This window comes from Lutjanus erythropterus, chromosome 11 (assembly GCF_056507025.1).
Source record: "Lutjanus erythropterus isolate fLutEry1 chromosome 11, fLutEry1.hap2, whole genome shotgun sequence".
NCBI classification, from domain to species: Eukaryota; Metazoa; Chordata; class Actinopteri; order Lutjaniformes; family Lutjanidae; genus Lutjanus; species Lutjanus erythropterus.
Genome location: NC_139327.1, coordinates 18,733,104 through 18,753,214, shown reverse-complemented (window position 1 = coordinate 18,753,214; position 20,111 = coordinate 18,733,104). Strand labels below are relative to the sequence as shown.

The 20,111-nt window shown below is 37.5% G+C and overlaps 2 protein-coding genes across 4 annotated transcripts; both read right to left on the bottom strand.

Moving 5' to 3' along the window:
- Nucleotides 1–1,774: 1,774 nt before the first annotated feature.
- Nucleotides 1,775–7,259, bottom strand: b4galt4 (UDP-Gal:betaGlcNAc beta 1,4- galactosyltransferase, polypeptide 4). Of its 3 annotated transcripts, none has more exons than XM_084731123.1 (7): nt 6,915–7,259; nt 5,256–5,777; nt 4,599–4,831; nt 2,911–3,098; nt 2,612–2,734; nt 2,370–2,474; nt 1,775–2,260 (listed from the first exon to the last, which is right to left on the bottom strand). In XM_084731123.1, exons 2-7 carry the CDS (start codon nt 5,515–5,517, stop codon nt 2,125–2,127), a joined length of 1,047 nt encoding a protein of 348 aa, XP_084587249.1. In that variant the 5' UTR covers nt 5,518–5,777; nt 6,915–7,259; the 3' UTR covers nt 1,775–2,124. The 3 variants fall into 3 exon arrangements, with proteins under 3 accessions (XP_084587249.1, XP_084587250.1, XP_084587248.1); XM_084731124.1 differs by lacking the exon at nt 6,915–7,259 and adding an exon at nt 5,978–6,205; XM_084731122.1 differs by lacking the exon at nt 6,915–7,259 and having other exon boundaries at nt 5,256–6,205.
- A 2,895-nt stretch (nt 7,260–10,154) lies between these two features.
- casr (calcium-sensing receptor) lies at nt 10,155–20,013 on the bottom strand. Its single transcript, XM_084730283.1, has 7 exons — nt 19,880–20,013; nt 16,204–16,517; nt 15,815–16,121; nt 14,095–14,934; nt 13,251–13,481; nt 12,158–12,281; nt 10,155–12,052 (listed from the first exon to the last, which is right to left on the bottom strand). Exons 2-7 carry the CDS (start codon nt 16,386–16,388, stop codon nt 10,917–10,919), a joined length of 2,823 nt encoding a protein of 940 aa, XP_084586409.1. The 5' UTR covers nt 16,389–16,517; nt 19,880–20,013; the 3' UTR covers nt 10,155–10,916.
- Between the last annotated feature and the right edge of the window lie 98 nt (nt 20,014–20,111).

Genomic DNA, 20,111 nt, shown 5'->3' with positions numbered 1-20,111 from the left:
CTGCAACCATGTTTGTTACTATAGTTAGTAATATTGCTCAGTCTTGAAAGACATAGGATTTGCTGGTCAGACAAATAAAGACAAAATATATTGTAGTTGCAAAACATCAGCAGCTACCTTCAAAATATAAATAAGTACAAACAGCAAATTGATATGAGTGTAAAAGACACATTTCTAGGCAGCATGCAAGGATCCAGACTGAAATTTCTTCAAATATGAGAAAAAGTTTGATTGATTGGTCACAAAATACTACAATTAGAATAAGTAAGTAATAAATAAGAATACACCACTAATTAATTCCTGCTTAAAAACCAAGCATGTAAGGCCTCATAAAGAAAAACAAGTCTTAGAAGAAATCATCATTATGGCTCACAAAACTTTTCAAGACAAAAAACATTGTTCATTCAATTAAATCCTATAAGGGAAAAAAAAGCCAGTTGGCCCAAGGCAGCCCAAGCTTTAGGGTTGTTTCTAGAGAACCCAGAGGTTAAGACTGCCTATCAAATCCTAAGAACAGAAATAAGAACTAATTGTAACGTTAATAGGCCTCTTCCACAGCAGACAATGTAACACATCATAGCAGGACGTGCTAATCATCACGGCTGCGTTTCATGTAACAACATCTGTTTACGCTTCCTGTGACATTTTAATATACATGATCACCATTTCAAAATTGTATTTAGATTGAATATCAATTAATATGATCAACACTCCATTTATTGTTATTGCTTTTCAGTGTTCTTTGAGCTTTTCGTCCTCTGTGCACAGGGTTCATAGGTCACAGAAGGTTATACTGTTATTCTGTACCCCAAGTAATAGTTTTTATTTTTTAATCCCTCACTTTGTGATACAGAGCAGTAATGTTGCCAGCAAGTTTTACACAAGACAGACTTCATATATCAAGCATTACAAAGATGACTGAGCTTTCATTATTATATTCACATTGACTACTTTTTAAATATAGGTAATGTAACAGGCTATTGTAGGCATTCATTTGTTAAAAACGGATAACACAAGTTTGCAATTAACATGTCAGTGTCAACAGAACAAGTCTATTGAGTTACCAATCAACCATCTCATTGCCTTTAAGAGTCCAAGCAGCCTTGAATCCCCTGAATCAGAATTAAAGGCCCAGTATCTAAAATTTAGGGAAATCTATTGGCAGAATATGGCAGAAATTGAATATAAAATTCATATATATGTTTTCATTGTTTAATGTTTCATTCATTAGTAGGGGTGTAAATCACAAGTTTCATCACGATACGATATTATATTGATTCTTAAGATAACAATACCATAGTTGCCGATATCAAAAGTCTGCTGATTTCGATTTGATTCAATTAAAGGGTCTGCAATCGATATCAGACAAAAACATATGTCCATGTAACACATCCAGTTAGATTTCTATCGATATATCGATATATCTATCAATGTATCATTACACCTCTAGTATTGAGTTGGTTGCGGTCTGAAACTTCACCTCTAGGTACCACTATATCTTATACACTGGTCCTTTAAACATTGACTTAATCTTAACAGGCTGCACACCTACAAAGGTGATATCAGTTATCTGCCTAATTAAACTTCTGTTCACGTTAAAGGTGCATTATTGAAAAATAAATGACAACACCTGTCCCTGTAGGGGCTTTAGAAAAAGTCAATGCATCCACAGAATGAAGCACACAAAGTACACATTGTCTCTGTGTTGCAGTCTTGTATCATGCAGGCAAATAATAAGGCATATGCATAAATAAAAGTCTGACAGCTGGATGTTTAAGCAAAGCATTTTAGATTATATTTTTGAATATTTATAAGTCAGCTTCTCTATCTGACCAAAGCCAATCATTGCTTCAAAGAAAAAACTATTTTATTTTATTATTATTATTTTTTCAGGCTGGTAACAGTATAAATAAAGGCCGCAGGATATGCAAATGTGCAAAAATAAAGTTACCAGCTGACCTTTATTTGAATATGTAAACTAATCAAAACAATGTGCATTTTGTGGGCTTAATATAGTATCTTGTTCACATGTAGCAGCTTTTCCGCATTCAGTGGCTGAAACAAACTGTATAAAATATATCATAAAATAATTTTTGGTCACAGCAAGGCTTCCTGTTTGAAATCTCAACTTTGTGGCTTACCAATGTCCACAGTAACATTCACATAAAGAGGCAGCCTCTGTATCGACAAAGTCTTATATGAGCAGCTGTTGAGTCCATCCTTCTTCCATACCTGCGGTGTTCTACCTAACAATTTCATCCTGAGAAGCAAAAGAAAAAAAAAGAGTCAATTGAAGAGATTAAAGTTGCAGCATAAATCAGGATGCATTCCACTGACATTTAAAATGCTAAAACACACATAATACAGACCTGTCTTTGTTTATTTCATTGCCACTGTCCCGTTTGTGAAACACCATGGTGTAACGAGCTACATCAGCGGGGGGCCGAACAATCTTCATTTTCTGCAGCTCAACCCTGCACAAGACAGCACATGTATCAGTGAATGAATGAAGTAATATGTAGCACATCTGCTGCAGAAGTGATAAAAAAGAAAAAGGAAAAAGAAAAAATAATCTAATCTCAAATATCGATCTCACTTGTTGCAGTCTCACCTGATGCGAAGGTCATCATCTTCCCCACCCCAACCCCAGTAAATATTTGAGAATCCATTCACTTGAAGAAACTGGTCTTTGGTCATAGCTGTGACTCCTCCAAAGTAGCCTTTGTAACGCAGCCTGGGAATGAAAGAATATGAATTGTTTGTTTAAAGATACGTCAGTGTTTTCAAGATAATATCAAACCTGAGGAACCTGTCATTTGTTACTACTAGGCTGTTTATTCACAAGGGTAATATAAAGTTTAAGTGCTGATTCATGGTTTAGCCGTTTTGAGTCCTTAGTCATACACTTACTTGTATCCTGTGGCATTCCGGCCAACCACTAAGTGTTTGGGCTGCTTGTCACAGACATATAAATTATGATCATTTTCAGGAACGAGGTCCACATCATGGAAGATGAAGCAGTCCCAACTGTAGTCCTTCAGTGCCTCCAAATACCCGACATTCAGTAACTTGGCACGGTTAAAAGTTGCATCACCAGCCTTTAAAAAAAAGGAAAACAAGGCAAAAATCACAATCTACTATTGTCCTTTATGGACAATAACATTATGTACAGTGTAAATTAAGCTCTGTGTAAATGTCTATGCTCTTCTATTGTATCTGATGCACCATAATGCTTCACCCACTGAAAAAAACAAAACTTTTAATAGGTCAGAGGACCAGAGTACAGAGTACCTGCAGCTCTAATAAATGATTTAATGCTATTTGGGTAAGGCAGTTATTGAATAACACAACACTGTTATAGTGGTGCCAACACATTCAGGCTGTCAGAAAAATTAATTTGAAGGAGATTAATATAACCATTACTTTTTAACCAAATTACCACATACTAACCAAAATATTATAAAGCATTTCACATAATAAAGGCAGAAAGAAACAAGCTAATCTGGACAAATATGTGGCTGTACACACGTGAACATTCAAATTACAAGCTAATAATTTAAACCAGTGCTGGTACAGTTTCTAACTGTTCTGTGGTTTTGCCTTATTAGTTTCTGATAATAAACCTAACTGAAGTACTTTATTTACCAATTTTGGAACACCGCTTTCTTGAGGATGATTTGCCTTTGGCCTGCGAATGTTTTTCCTCACTAGTTTCTTTGTTTCCAGCTGCAATTTCAGTGGTTTTTGTGCGTCACTGAACACGACTTCTTGCTTTCATTAAGTCTTTGAAGTCTACAAGTGTTTCAAGTTTTATGTTTTACCTGCTTGAAATGTCATCATTTGAAAGAACTACTATAAAGTAATGCAATGCAAGCATGCCCCATCGGTGTAGTCGCATCACTTTTGGGCAAAAGCATATTTCCATATTTGGACAAGAAACTGGTTCAGAGGAATTTAAGCAAAACAGAAGTAAAATGATTACAGGTGTGAGCTTGAATCAACTACACATTAATAACTAAAATTGATAACATTCTAACAACGTTAGTGCATGAACTCTAACCCATTGATTCCACTGAGCAATATACGTCTGTGCCACTGTTTTGATCCATCCACCACAAAGCTGCATGCCCCCACATGCATTTCAGAAGCAGAGCGTTTTGCTTGCCTGATTATGTTGACCCGCTCATATTTTGTTGATCTGGTCCTCTTTCATTGATTTTTGTGCCACTACCACTTTTTTAATGATTGCAAGTCATGGGGTGTTTTATTTTTAATTAAAATTGGCTACATTATCTATGCCATTTCTGTGTCTGACTTCCTGCCAATCAGTCTGCACAGAGAGCGGATTAATGCAGCATCCATCAAAAAGAGACTGAAGCAGACAGCCACTTCTGCCCGCACTGCTGCTGGAATCACAAGCATTGTGTAGAATGGCATATGTAGCAACACAGCTGTGTCCATCCCAGCTAGTGTCAGTGTAACAAAGTAAAGTAGCATGCTTTTGTTGAGTTTTGAGTGACGAGGGTAGTAAATAACCCTTTAACCCCGACTTTATATGAAAACTGTGTGAGATAACTGTGCATGACGCTGAGCAGTACCTGCTGGATGACATACACAGCATAGTGTATCTGCTGTCTCTGCAGAAAGGGGTGCAGGTGGTACAAGAGGTAGAGGAGGTGTCTCTCTCTGTTGCGATGAGGGATGAGAATTGCTACGCTCTGTCTGGCTGTGCAGTCTGTGGGCTCATACTCGCCCTCAGTCACTCCACTGTTTTCACTCTCCACATCCTTCAGTTTCAGAGAGGACTCAAATGACAGCTTCACAGCTCCCTCTGTATGAAGTGAACAAAATCAACCAGTAAGCAGAGATCTAAGTGCTAGTGATCATTCAGTTATTCATGTTTCATAAGTCAAAGAGCAGAGCATGTCACAAAAAGATGGAAAAGATGTTTTCCTGTTTAATGTGATGCCTGTTTTTTTTTTTACATAGTTAACATATCTACACCACTGTTCTTTCAGCTATACTGTCAAGTTGTAAGTATAATGGTGGAAAACCTAAATAAAGAAACATAAGACAAGAGACAAAAGTACAAATAATTTCTTTATAATAAGCTGGCACCATAAGCAAATAAAATTAATTCACTTTTGAAAAGATGGCTATTTTATTCTAATTAGCCAAAATACTAATCACAGTTAAATGAAAATAGCATATGCATCTAAAGTTGTCACCTCTTAAACCTGTAAATGTATACTTACGTAACAGTGGTGACTCCTCAGGGCATTCGACTTTTGATGGAAGAGTATTTAAGTGATCAGGTGCCACTGTCAAAGAGTCAAGTTTATCCCTCAGACTGTCTCCTTTGACAAGAGTTTGTGTTGTGGCAGAGGACATAGGAACAGATTTCACTGTTTCCCCTGAAAATGTCGCGATCCATGCCAGCACAGAAAGTGAGATCAGGAGCAGCACAAAATACTTTCCCCTCCGCAAAATCTTGCACACAGGCGAACAGAAGCCCATGGCTGAGTGACAACGCTGATGTGAAACTATAAAAGTGGTGAATGCTGTGAGTGATTAAGATATCTCCTCTGTGCAGGACATGACAGCCAACTCTTTCACTAACCACTCATCCCATGGCGATGAAACATGCTGCTGAACAATACAGTGAATTAATTATGTGATCACTGTGATGTAAGGAAAGCTTATTGGTGAAAATCCATCGCTGAACTCTAAAAATCCAGTTTCAGGAGGTGAGACCAAAAACTTGAGTTCTCCGACAACTGTGAATTGATTTAGAAAAAAACAGATGTTACTACCAAGAATAGGCTTGTGATCTACATCACAATTACTCTAATATACACACACTGAAAGGGCAGGCTCTAGTTTTAAAGAGATATCTCAATTACTTGTCATCCGGCAACAAAAAAACACCTGATGAGATCTTATCTTAGAAAACAAACCCAGTATTTATTCCACTAACCTCGTTTTTCTTTTCTTCACTTTTGTCAGGCATTTATTCTGTTACACAGTAGTGAAAGAGCTTCCTGAATGGTCATTTTACACCCAGTAACGAAACACCTGTCTTTTTCTGTGCCCTTTGACAAGATTTAGTATCATATTGCAGCTCAGTTTTACCTTATCTTTCTCCAGGCTTTGACTATTAATCTGCATAATATTCAGCAAATATTTTCATGAATTATTCATCTGAGACAACTGTCTTGTTTGGTCCACAACCAAAAGATATTCATTTTACTGCCACAGAGGACGAAAGAATCCAGAAACAAAAACACATTTAAGAAGCTGTAATCTAAGAATTTTGACTTTTTTCTGAAAAAAAAAAACTAAAACTGATGATTCAATTTTCAAAATAGTCACTGATTAAATTAATAATTACAAAAAGATCGATCTGATTTGAATCAGGTGTGCAGGAGCAAGGCAACAACTAGGTTAGTTAAGGCACAGCAGTGGACCCTCTCGACCAGGAGTAGGAAACACTGCAATATTTCACAATAACGATGTTCTCCAGTTAAAAACCAGAAAAGGGCGACCGTGAACAAACAAACAAAAATCAAACAATAACGCTAAAACGTCACTTGGCGTTTCTTATCAAAAGATACCTAAGATAGCTTTTGTAGACAGCTTGTATTATAACGTTAGCATCGAGCAAACATGTGAGCTCGTAATGTTAACGCTGTATCCATTTTGTGTTTATTGTCAAGTCTTCGCTGTTGTCCCCAGAAGGAAACCCTAACAAAAGTAAGGCTTTGACAATTTTAGCTACTTTTCTTTTTCTCACAAGGTCTCCATCACCCCGTGTGCGACACTGACAAGCTAACGTTGGCTACCTCGAGAGGATAGCATGATATCTACCATTAAATTACCGTTATTCCGTGATAAGAGTCTAGACAGGATATTACCTTTCACGTCGCTTACCGCTCCTCCTTCTCCTGACTACTGTCCACATTTCATAGCAGTCAAAGCACTAATTTGTTCCGAGAACTGGCAATAGCAGTGCCCACATAAACTATGTAGAGAACAGAGCATCTGTGACTCTACTTGCAGAGTTAACGTAACTGTAAGCTAGCGTTAGCTGACGAATGCGGATGCAACGCTGCTGTGGAGCTCCTGTAAAGTGCTGTAAAAGTTAATATTAGCATTAGCAGTCTCACACCGTGGAGACCAGAGACAGTACAACCTAATTTCGATTAAATTAAACACTGTCTTTTCCTGATAAAGGTGTAATAAATGGTAAGTGGTTTGGTTAGAGCATCTTACCTTTAACGTATTCGACCGAGGAGCAACATAACAGTGTGTCAAGTGAACATAAATTCACAGTACTTCTGCTCGATATATTTCATATGTAGTCTAAAGCATTCCTAACGGAACTGCTGGATTTTGGAAATTAAGAATACAAATACCAGGACCGTTTTCAGTATCAACAATAATATTCATTTAATACATTAATAGTGATACATAATTTCTTTAAATTCAAATTCTTCTACCGAAACTGTGAGATTCAAGCACAAGGACCCCTAATACGCTTTAATTTTGAAGGAAGCATCGACTAACAGGAAGTCATACGGGTCTTCTTTTTGTGGCTTGATAAACCATAGCCCGTGTTTTTATACCTGCTTCCGGTGTGTGGTTTTCAAAATAAAGGCCGTTAACAGGGGTGGGCGTGACCATAAAATGTAGTATCTTTCGACCTATTGGTAAGTACCTGTATCAATACTTTTTTATTGTTAAAAGCAGCTAATAGACCCCTTCTGCAGCAACTACATTGATATAAAATGGTATGGTACGAGTTCAGGAGATTCATATTATCTTGTTTTCATGTCTGTGAAAAAAAATATTCCCATCATGCAATTGTCCCTGGTAATTTTGTCTAATATCTGTCTCATTCCACCCCTGCAGATCACACATGGACAACATGCTGCGTTGCACTGGCTCTGAAGATAAGGGTTTTTTCCTCCTGCAAACAGAGGATGTGATAGTCCAGCTGCTTTCCAGCGTGCTTCAGGTCAGCCATAAAACTGAATGTCTCAGCATGTCGTCCTCCTGTTGATGTGGGAGGTCCAGCACTTCTTCAATGCCATTTGACCTACTTTATCTTTTTTGGAACAGTCTTCTGCTGAGACCTTCCTCTAATACAGTTTTTATACAGTTTGATAGAGACAGTCGGACAAATATAACTTGCCATCTCCACATTACATCATGTTTTATTGAGCTCAGTTGTTCATAAGAATATTTTCTTGAATCACCTGCAATCAATTCTGCTCTTCATTTCAATAAAAAATAGTTTTCCTTTGATTACTGTATTTTGTGGTTTGACTGTAGGGCTGTGGCTTAAGAAGTCATTTACCTGTACTTTATTTATTTATTTATTTATTTATTTATTTAAAAAGGATCCCCATTAGCTATAGCCCTTGACACCAGCTAATCTTCCTGGGGTCCATGTAGTGAATTTTGCTATAGATTTTTTCCCAAGGAATTTTTCTTTTGTTGCATTTCCTAAGATGGCATTGTTGAGCTATACATTTTTAAGCCTTGGTTAGCCTTTAGTCTCATTCACACTTTTAATCTATTTAGTTCCCAAAGGCTGTAAAGATTGCATAGAACATTTACACAAACTATTTTTAAGTATCTCTCCACTCTGCTCTCTTTATTGGAGTCTTCATTAGGCAAAATGTGAAAGATCAAGTTGTTTCTCAAATAATTTCTTATCAACACAAGTTCTTCTGACTTGAAGTCTGAAGAAGTCTTGATTTGAAATGAGCTGAATGAATAAACTGTACAAAGTTCAATCAAACTATTAAAATAAGTTTCTAAAGAAATATGATCACCAAACTTCCCAACACCGAGAAACATGATGGTAGTGTCAAATAGTTAATTAAAAGGTAATAGACTATCATAAATTTTAAATTTTAGAAATGTTCACTGAAGAGTTTTGTTCAACTTAATATCTTAAGTGTACTGATATGTACAATTGAATTTATTTCAAGTGTATTTGACTACAAAAGTGTTCATTTTGAATCATGAAAAAACTACCTCATCTTGTCTTTTAACATTCAGTTGACTTAAATTTTAAGGCTGCCCGGATGCTAACTTTTAAAAGTTAAATAGCTTATTTTGCAGTGCCATAAGAAAAATCAGAAATGTGCATAAGTAAAACTCCTGTATGAAATTTGCATTTAATTTTAGTATTCAGGTGTTATCAGCAGAATGTATACAGAATGGCTTCTTTTATCCTGTCATGTTATTTTATTGTTATATTGTTAATTCATAGACCAAGAGTCTCTTCTCCTCAGGAAACAGTTACAGCTTAGTCTCTTCACAGTTAACAATCAGACGGTGTGGATTAGAATAAACAGTGCTGCTCCTCCTTCCTCTCTATACCTCCTCCATACTGTGTAGTGAAGGCCTATTGCGAGAATGACATTAACATGTGAGAAAGGCCTGCACTGTTTGCAGATGTCAAAGACTTGTGAGCTGCAAGCAGAGACGTTACTCTGGACATATATATATATATATATATATATATATATATATATATATATATATATATATATATATATATATATATATATATGTATTTCTATTTTGTTCTATTCTCATTTTCTACACTTTTTTTACTACACTTTTTTTTACATTTCTGTGTTTATATTTAATAGAGCTGTTCTGTCCTTTTGCTTCAGTAACACCTGAATTTCCGATTTCCCCTCTGGCAGATCAATAAAGAATAATCTTCTCTTTCTTTGGACACACATGGCATGGCATGGATTTGGCTATGCCATGTTGAGAGACTATACTTCCATTTCCGTTTTGTTGTCCTGTGATTGACCATAATAGAACATAATCACTAAGTATGGAACATTTTGTCGACATCCTGTAATTGTGTATTTGCAGTGTGACTCATACATCCTCTGGTCTCGGTTCTCTAATTAAAGAGCCTGGGCTGTCCTCTGGTCACAACCCGCTCTGGGTGAATGATTTTCTAAGTTACATGTCAGGTCTTTGTGCTGAATATTGTCAAAGACATTGTCAGATTTCTCTAGATAGAAAATAACACTTTACCATTCCACATAAGATGAAGCAGCCCCAAAGAATGGAAAACAACATTAATTGTACAAAATCTTTTATTCTTATTAGAAGTGTACATCAGGGTTATGCTGGAAGTAGTAAAAGCTCATTAATGCCTCATTTAAGTATGAAAATAGATATGTCTGTTTCAAATGATATAACCCTCACTGCTCACATACCTCCATGCATCCTTTACATTGGCATGAATGTTAAACAATGCATCCATTATAGGGTGCTGCTCAGAGTCAAAAGTTACCCCATAAAAGTAGAGTGAAACATTTCTGACGACAGACGTGACAAAACTGGAGGAAGTTCTAATAATGTACCTTTTGAGAAAGAGGCAAAAGTAGACGTAGGTGTGGACAGCGGTGGTTTGTGCGGCAATTAAATACTGTACATCGCAACATGGACAGATTTCTTTTCTCTAACTAATTGATGACAATGTCATTTCCAACAAATGGGATTTTTAAAACTTTTTTTGTGTCCTGTGATTGTGTCTGTCTTGAACTACTGGTTACACTGCCCCCATGACTATGTCTGTATGTGTGAGCTTTTGGAAAACATGAAGAAATATGGACAAACTGAACACAGAGTACAGACGGCTCCATCCACATCCATATATATGTCTCACATTGAGCATAAATGAGCCTTGTGAGTCACAAAATTCAGGTATAGTGCAGTATAGTAGTTGAATTGATAGTTTTCCTCAAGTGAAACAATTTTCTGAACAAAATGTTAAGAAAAGGGAAAGATGAAAAATTCTACATGTATATGCATTTCAAAATAAAGTCCAAAATACACCCTATAAATGGGAAGTTTGACACACATACAGTGTTCCTTCACATCAGAGAACTCCTCCTCGACTCCTCAAAGCTCAAGGACAGAGTAACTGTTCCACTGCCAAAACTCACCCTTGGCTTATGCTTTCCTGAAGCTGCATCGCAGTCATTGCCATTGGTTTTGAGGCTGATGGATGAGGACGGAGTCGAGGCAGAAGATCCACCAATGCTACTGGACTTTTTCCTTATAGCTGTGTTATGTTTTAGTGTAGCTTTGGCGGCCACTTTGAAAGCGTGGGCTGCGGTGCTGCATCGGACCTCCTCAATGGTGTTCCTGGAGGGTTTTAGGAGGATGATATAGACCTTGTTGAAGAAGATACAAGCCAGCATCCCAAAGCTGGACGCAAGTATAGCAATGACCTCCACAGCTGAAACAAACTTGCCATAGGTACTAAAGTATGCAGGAATAAAAGAGATCCAGACAATAAAGAATATAAGCATGCTGAAAGTGATGAACTTGGCCTCTGTAAAGTTTTCTGGAAGTTTCCGTGATTTGAAAGCAAAGAAGAAACATATAGCAGCTAGGAGGCATGTGTAACCAATAAGAAACCCAAGAGCCATCACTGAGCCCTCATTGCAGGTGATAAAAATGATCTCATCAATGTCGTGATTCCTGTAGCTGGAAGGAGGGGCATTGTAAAGCCACACCACACATATCATGACTTGGACAAAAGTGCACAGAAACACCAACAGAAATTGCAGATTTAATCCCCACCACTTGCGATGGAGGCTTGTGGGGATCTTGGCTTCAAATACCAAAAGCACTCTGTTCGTTTTCACCAGGATACAGGAGATACAGAGAACAAAACTTATCCCAAAGGCGGGTTGGCGTAAACGGCATGTCCAATCCTGTGGTTCTCCAATGAAGATGAGCGAGCTGGAAAAGCAACAGATAAGTGAGAAGAGTAGGACATAGGACAGTTCTCGGTTGGTGGCCTTCACTATTGGGGTGTTGCGAAATCTGATAAAGACTCCCATCACAAAAGCTGTCAAGACAACACCCAGTACGGCACATATGGCCAAAGCTATCCCAAAAGGTTCTGTCCACGAGAGAAACTCGATTTCCTTCAGGAAGCAGAATGTGTGGTTCCCATTGGACCAAGAGTTGTTTGGACACTTGGCACAAACACTGGCATCTGCATAAATAAAAAAAACCAAAAAAACATCTGTGTTAGAGGTGCAACATTATCCAGGTTTAACATTCACAGACACAAGATTATGCATGTTTGACATCTCAATACCTTTATGATTACTGTACTCTCCATCAGAGCACTCGGTGCATTCAAAGCAGCACGTTGGCATACTGTCTATGATCCCCTTTCTTGTACCAGGTTCACAATCCTCACTGCAGTTAGAGAATGGCACCTAGAGGATATAAACAGACGGAAAAGTTCAAAAGGTCAAGTGACTGTGTGTAATGTTAAAGCAGCACCTTGTAGTGACAGACCCACAGAGAATTATCACCCAACTCTGTCGTTCCCCTCAGCTTTACTAAGTGCTTTAGCATCCTTTGTCTCATTATTTGGTTTTATGGCCCTCAGATTTACTGTTTGTTACATTCTCACCACTCTTCTCAACTTGTTTGCAACTCTGGTAAAAACACCATCTGCTCAAGTACCTGCCGAGACTGACAAAGTTAGTGACTAACTAATGACTGCAGTGGAGCACCATAGTGGATGCCTGCAGGATGTGCACGTAAGCAACTATTTATTTGCTAATGCATTTACCGTAACAGATAATGATGGCAGTAGCACATGGGAGAAGATATCTTTCAGGGCTTTCTGCCCAAAAGCCTTTCTAACAGTGCATTTTTACCCAAAACCAGGATGCTTTCCTAAAACTAACCATGTAGCTTTGGTGCTAACTGCGAAAACTGCGACTGAAAATTATTTTGAAAACTAAAAATAAATCAACAATAAACTTTACATGGTGGTCAAACCCCTCTCCTCTCCTGGTTGAAAGTCCTATGCTTAAATCATTTATCCACCACAAGCTGTTTGTGGTGTGCATCACTCTGCATTCACTCCTTATACCATGTCACCTGACATCCTAAAGCCTCTCTTCCAGAAAAGCTTTCTGACAAAAAGATTTCTGCCAAAATAGGCTTTCTGGCATAAAGTCCTGAAAGTGAACTTCTCCCATGTACAATACATACAGTATGTCAATGTTGTATTTACAGCTAGTTTCATTACCCCCAAATGGACAGATAATGCAAAGATGCCAGGATCATCTTAGCCATAAGATTCTTGTAGATGTAGATTTGCAAAATCCTCTGTTGCCCCTGAACGGTATTTTAATAGCAAGTTTCAACATCATGCTAAATAGTTGACTGACCTCAGAACTATATCCATTCCACAGAATCTTTGCCTTGTCCATGAACAGTTTGGCTCCTCTCTTTGGATGCATACTGTAGTATCCGACCTCCTCAAACACCACAGAGCCGTCCTCAGTAGACCTGTGCCAGTTTATAATGGTGTAGTTTGCTGCCATGTCAGCGTTCTCATCAAAGTGCATCTTTTCTCCCATACTGTTGGTGTAGTTTAAGTGTCTGAGCTGCTTCAGCACCTATGAAACAGAACCACATATACTAATGATTTGGTAACACTTCATATTAAGTGGTGTGCAGAACACTTTAATTACACTGTTATAACCATGTCTTTATGCAGTCAATTATGTAATTTTAATGCAAAATTGACATTGTTTGAGCAGTCTTTGTCATGACAACTTGACATTAACCAAGACAACATCATTAATTATGACAATTTGATATTAACCAAGACACTATAACGTGTCAATGCCTTTGACACTGCCACTGCCTAGCTTTATGTTTTGACATTACATTCAACTGTCATAACCATGTCATGGCACCTGTCATGAACATAAAGGGGTCTTTATGAATGTTTTTGACTGTTGCCATGCAAAGTTGTTTAAGATGTTGTTATGACAATTTTATATTAACCAAGATAAAAAATGTCTTTGTTATGACAACTTGACATTAATCAAGACCATATAACCTGGCAATGTCTTTGTCATGGCTAACTGACATGATCAAATTTATATAAACTGACTTTATGTTTTTACATTAAGATAAGGCCAGTTTGATGACAGGAGCCAAAAACAGCAACAAAATGTTTGATTTTTTTACTCCTTTGGTTTGAATAAATGAGGAACATTTTACCTGCCATGCCTCCATTTTCTTTATATCAGCACAGGAATTGTTGGCAAAAAGTCCATGTCCAGGTGTGCAGGTGAGTATGTCCTGCAGGGCCTGTGCAATGGAATAAACTGCAACATACACATTATAGGAGATACGAAGATGTGTGTAGTCCAAGTAGGGGGTCTCAACACTTGTGATGTCTTCCTCACCAGTACACAAAGGCCTAAAACTAGTGCTGCCATTCTCACTCTCTTGTAGTCTTGGACTGTCTTCCAGATAACAGTTAAAGGTTTCTTCCCAAAACTCTCTGACAAATTCATTGTGACTGTCTTTCTTTGGTTGGACATGTTGTAAAAACTCTCTAAAGCCAGGTATATTCCCTGCTTTTAGAACAAAGCCGATCGTCCCTGCCACAACATCGAGGTATTCTGGTTTAGCAACAAGGGAGGAGCTTGCCCACGCTTCACTGGCTAACCAGATCCGATCGGTGATGTTTCGCCTGACCATCTCTTTGATTAAAGGCTCAATATCTGGACCACTGGCAAACACGACTATTACTTTAGCTGTGGAGTTCTCGATCCTGTCAGCCAGAGCTTGAATTTCATGATCCTCGAAGTACTGAGAAATAAGTTCATTCAGGTGAATGCAGATGTCTCGCTCCTCCATCTCCTTCTCAAACTTTTCAATCCCTGGGCGTCCATAGTCGTCATCTGAGGCCACCGCAATGACCCAGTTCCACTGGAAGTACTCGATGATGTCCGCCATGGCTGTGGCCTGGTACTCGTCTGTAGGAATGGTTCTCATGAAGGATTTATACTGGTTCTTGTTGCTCAGCAAGCGACTAGAGGAGGCGTAACTGATCTGAAACGGTAAAGATGTGAGGTAAGTTATCAGGGTTTCATTGTGTTCTGCTACTTTCTGTTAATTTTATTTAAGAGGCAATGTGTTTCATGTAAAAGGTATTATCCACTGCAAATGAAATGTATGTCGCCCTAATTTTCAGAAAACCATGTGATATTTGCTCAGTTTTAACAAAAAGGATTGTTCAGATTTTTGTGGGATACCTACAGTGGATGGAAGTTGATGCACCTCCAGTTTAGAGAAGCAGAAAAGAGAACTTTAATCACTTAAAAAAGCCCCACTAAAAAAAATCCATTTTGAAGTGTAAGCTATACTTAGAATATTTTCAGTGTTTTACCTTGCTATCAGACAGCCTTTTCTGATGGGAAACTGCCTTTAGTCAAGCCAAATATCACTCTCCAAACCAATCACACTCCATAGGCAAAATTGTTACACAAATTGCTATTTGTTTGTGTTATTGTATGACTGTTGTGAATCCAAACAAACCTTTTAAAACACCAAAGTTACACAATAACACAGACAAACCAACATATCAAGACAGCTCTAGTCCAACCACTCCTGTGTTCTGTGAGATAAAATTGCTGATTTTGCCCGGTGGAGTTTGGTTGGTTTGGGTGACAATATTCAAAATATAGCTTGATGTTACCTGAAATGGACTTTGTTTTAAGGAGCTAAGATACATTTTGCTGTCCACAGTAATACTTTGCTTAGCTTCCTACACTGAACACTTTTCTGCCTCTCCAAACAGGACACCATCTACTGTATACACTGACTGTGGATCATTTTCTCATACAACCCCACTTCAGATAATCTGAACCATCCCTTTAAGGCCACGACTCAGGTGACTTGATTCTGATGTAGCCACTGCTGAGTGACCCACCTGAGGAATATAAAAAAGACCCAGTAGGTTTGCAACTGCTGTGGAGACTGCAGATCCAGCTGCTCCGACGACTGCAATGGTTGCTGGGATGTGATCGGTGCAGTTGCAAAATTCATCTAAATTCAAGGAGTCAATCTTATTTTGGGCCACAAAACTAAGTGTAGCTTCCAGGGCTTTTGACACCGTGTTGCATGTGTCAAAGATCCTGTAGCCCAGAGTGATGTTGGGCAGGAGAGTGCTGCTGTTGTTTATCTCATCAATTGCAAAAATCATGGCCTGGAGCCAACGGAAACCACGGAAATTGAACCTGCAGAAGCAAGAAAGTCATGGATTTAGATGAGTTGAGTCAAATCGTGTATGTTTACATATAAAGCAGTCTCAGTTTGTACCTGACACACTGTGTGGATTCAGGCCGGGCAGCAAGGTCTTGGTCTTTAGATGCAACACCAAAGTGTATGGGGAAAAGACCCCCGAGCAAAATATCACCTGTCATCTGTGCTCTCTGATGGGGCCCATAAGTTGAAATCACATAACTGGACCCCAGAAATATCAGATAATACAGAACCAGTCTCATCTTTCCTTTCTTTCTAATTTGTAGGATTATGTCTACAACTCCCCGGAGTGAAGGTATTCTCAGTGTTTTCTTCTCCGATCAATCTTCCTGCTGCGCTGTTTGGTATTATTCATGTTTGCACTGATGAGACTGTAAGAAAAACAGGGAAAAAAACATGTTTAGGCTTTTTTAGTCAAATGAGCTGCAATCACATCAGATATTTACATCAGATCTTTAATATAATTTTCTTGATATTTAAACAACATCTTAAGATAATTGTACTGTAGCAGTGTGTGATAATAGACTGTAACTAAGTACATTTACTCAAGTACTATATTTAAGCACAAATTCTAGATGCTTGTAGATTTAACTTTTAAGTGTTTTCTTTTGATGGCATTTAATACTACTACTACACTATATTTCAGAGGGAAAGGCTGATTGATCAATCAGTCAATTCACAGAAAATTATATGGCAACTGTTTTAATTAACATTCAAAATAATTTTTCGTGCATTTCGCGGTTCTATGTTCTCAAATGTGAAGTTTCTCTGCTTCTAGTGATTATTTCAATAGTTTTGATATTTTATTTCTTTTATTTCTTTCATTGTTGCCATCCAATAAACTCCACTCACCGAGCTGACTTTCCCATATGAACAGGGACAGAGAGTGAGAACGGTGTTAGAGGCCAACATGACCTGAGGCTATTATTACCCACTCTAACAGGACTACACAGTTGCGTAAGTATTTTTAAGAGGTTGGATTTTTTTTAATGAGTTGACTTCGCTGGTAGTGTTTCTGAGGAGAGATGAATTTTAACATTTCACACCTCAGGAACAGTTTGTAACTTTGCAGTCTTGAAATATCCATCTGAACCGTAAATAGACGCAGGATTTACAAGAGCTGAGAGTGGAGTCACACTCTAATGACCCTCCTTCCTGCAAATGCTCAGTTTCATGCTGTGGCCACTGACCCCAGTCACCATGGAGAGGAGCCTTCTGCATCTGGCTAATACCGCTGGAAAAATGCTGGGGCAGAGCTGTGATAATGAAGTGACTAACAGGTCGAAGAGCCACTGTTAGGACCATATCAGCCAATATTGAGAGAAGAGCTATTATAAATGTGTGCACAGCCATATAAAATCTAGTTTAATTTCTTATTACCATTATGGTGGCAAAGTATTTTTGCTTTAAAGAAGGCTTATTCAATTACTCTTTTAGAAGGGCCAGTGTTTTTACAGAACTAATGTATTAGACATGCATGACAAGTCTGGGTTGGCTAACTATCAGTCAGAGATCCACCTATGTTTTGTTAAATTTTGTCAGGAATGTTCTGTTAACACGATCACCAAAGATATTATATGAAAGGTTATTCTCTCAGTTTGCTTGACACAGTTATCAAACACGATACGTAACAGAACAACGGTTCATTCTACCTAAAGAAATAACAGGTATGATGCAGAAAACAGTCATGTACAGAGCCATGGTCAGGTGGAATTCATTTGCACTGTATATAGTTCAAGAAGATACTAAAGACCGGTTTAAAGTTTTGTTAAAACAGTATTTACAGTTATATTTAAAGAAGCATAGATGAGGAAAGTGGTACAAGAAATAAAATGTAAACCTGGTGAGAGCAGAGAATGTGAAATGTCTTTGTGCCCTATTTCTTGGATTTCAATGTGTGGAAGCACAGGATGGATAAATATGTTATTTAAGATTATTCTGATTATATGTTTATTATGAAGAATTATGAATGTATGTGCATATGAAAGGATCAAGTTTCTATGGTTTCTGGATTAATAGAGATGGATTTATAATTCTGTTTATGATTTAATGTATGTTGTACTGAATGACAATTTGTTTATCTACCTTATTTTACTTAATTGTTAATTTAAGAGATGAGCTGTTATGTTTGTTGTGTTTATGTGATTGTTGTGTGTATAAATGTGAATGTGTGTGTGTGTGTGTGTGTGTGGACCCCAGGAAGAATAGCCATTGCTTATGCTGGTGCTAATGGGGATCCTAATAAAGACATAAACATAAGCAATGGTTGGTTGTTGTTTGATGTTTACATTTTCTGTGGCTGGCCTGTAAAGTTAGAAACTGAAATGTATAAATCAATAAACCTTTTGTTTCTCAACTTTATTCTTTTTCACAATTGGAGAAGAAACATTTCACACAAAAAAGCAGGAAAATACAATCCATCTTTGTTATCTTAGACTAGAAGCAACTTATTGTTTTAATAAACTCAGTGTTGCATTTAACATTTTTTTCATTCATAAAATAATTAAGTGTCTCTGTTCTTGACAACAAACATAACCAATGAATGGGCTAATTAGCTCATTAGTTTATTAATAAAATTATAATCTTCTGATAAACAATGTAAACACCCATTAACTTGCAAGTAATGTCAATAAAATCATGATGTTTTTTTTCATATCAATAAATTATCAAAGTGCTGGACTGAGGTTAAGGGCGGGATTCGGCCCACAGGCAGCAAATTGGATAGACCTGCCTTAAAATACTAATTGTACCATTTTAGCTTAGCTCTCTGTTACTCAGTTTTATTTAACCTATACCGCTTAACCCCTACTCCACTGCATCTTTTATTTCATATTTTGTCATTTCATTATATTATTGTTTATTTTCACTGAATTGTATTTTCTTTTGTATTATTTTTATTGTATTGTTAAGCACTTTGAATTGTAATTTTGCAATTTATACAAATGAAGTTTGATTGATTACAAGCAGAGTGTTATAATCACATAATTTTTCAGTGTCCAGTATAATAATTGAAAAAGTCAAAATCAAAATCAATCAATATTACAATTTATGCTATCCCTACTCGTTCCGAGTTTTCAAAGTCTGAGACTCTGGGTCTCCCCTCAGACAAGGCTTGGAAAAAGGTGACCCTCACCTCCTCTTAGTTAACTTTCTCATTTTCATTCAGTTCCTGCATGATCTCCTATAGGATCAAGTTTATCCCCCAGATACTCAACAATTGAGCCAAGATAGTCTAATATTGTTGTTTGACATAACTTCAGACTACACCAGATACATAGAAAAGTCTGTCACAAGGTATTTATCATTTTCTGACTCTGAAAAGGGAAAAATTCCCCTTGATGGCCGTAGCCCATTTAAGCTATTCTATGATCTCATTTGGATAAGTAATGTAATGACTAATGTAATATTTTTTCACTTGCTTTCACTGAGCCTCCCTTGAAACTGTGTGGAGCCCCACTGGAGGGGCCCACCTCCCATTATGAAAACCTCTGGTTTAAGATATTGAAATTAAAACAATAAATAAATGAAAACATTACTTGTTTCAAGCAAAGCAGAATCAGCAAAGTAACTTTCTGTTATCATAAGTTTTGAATTACTGATAGCCTTGATCAAAAAGTAAGCTGACTATAGTTTGAATTCTATAAAACGGATCTCCGGTGCTTTTATCTCCCAAAGTAAAACAATTTAAACATTAAATATCGAAAATAATTCAGAAAATTAAACTCAAACTTACCGCCTGAACTCCTGAGTGTGATTTGAAATACACTGAATGAAACAGGTCATCTGCAGGTCTACACAGATTTTAAGGCCTTTTCCCAAAATATCCAGGGTGCTGAATGAATTCACTGGATGATGGTGTGAGCCTCTGAACCTCTTTGTGCAGATGAATCATTAACAGAGAGAGGAGTAGTCCATTTCCTTCAGCTAATGAAGTCGACTCACAGCTCACTCCCCCTGAACTAAAG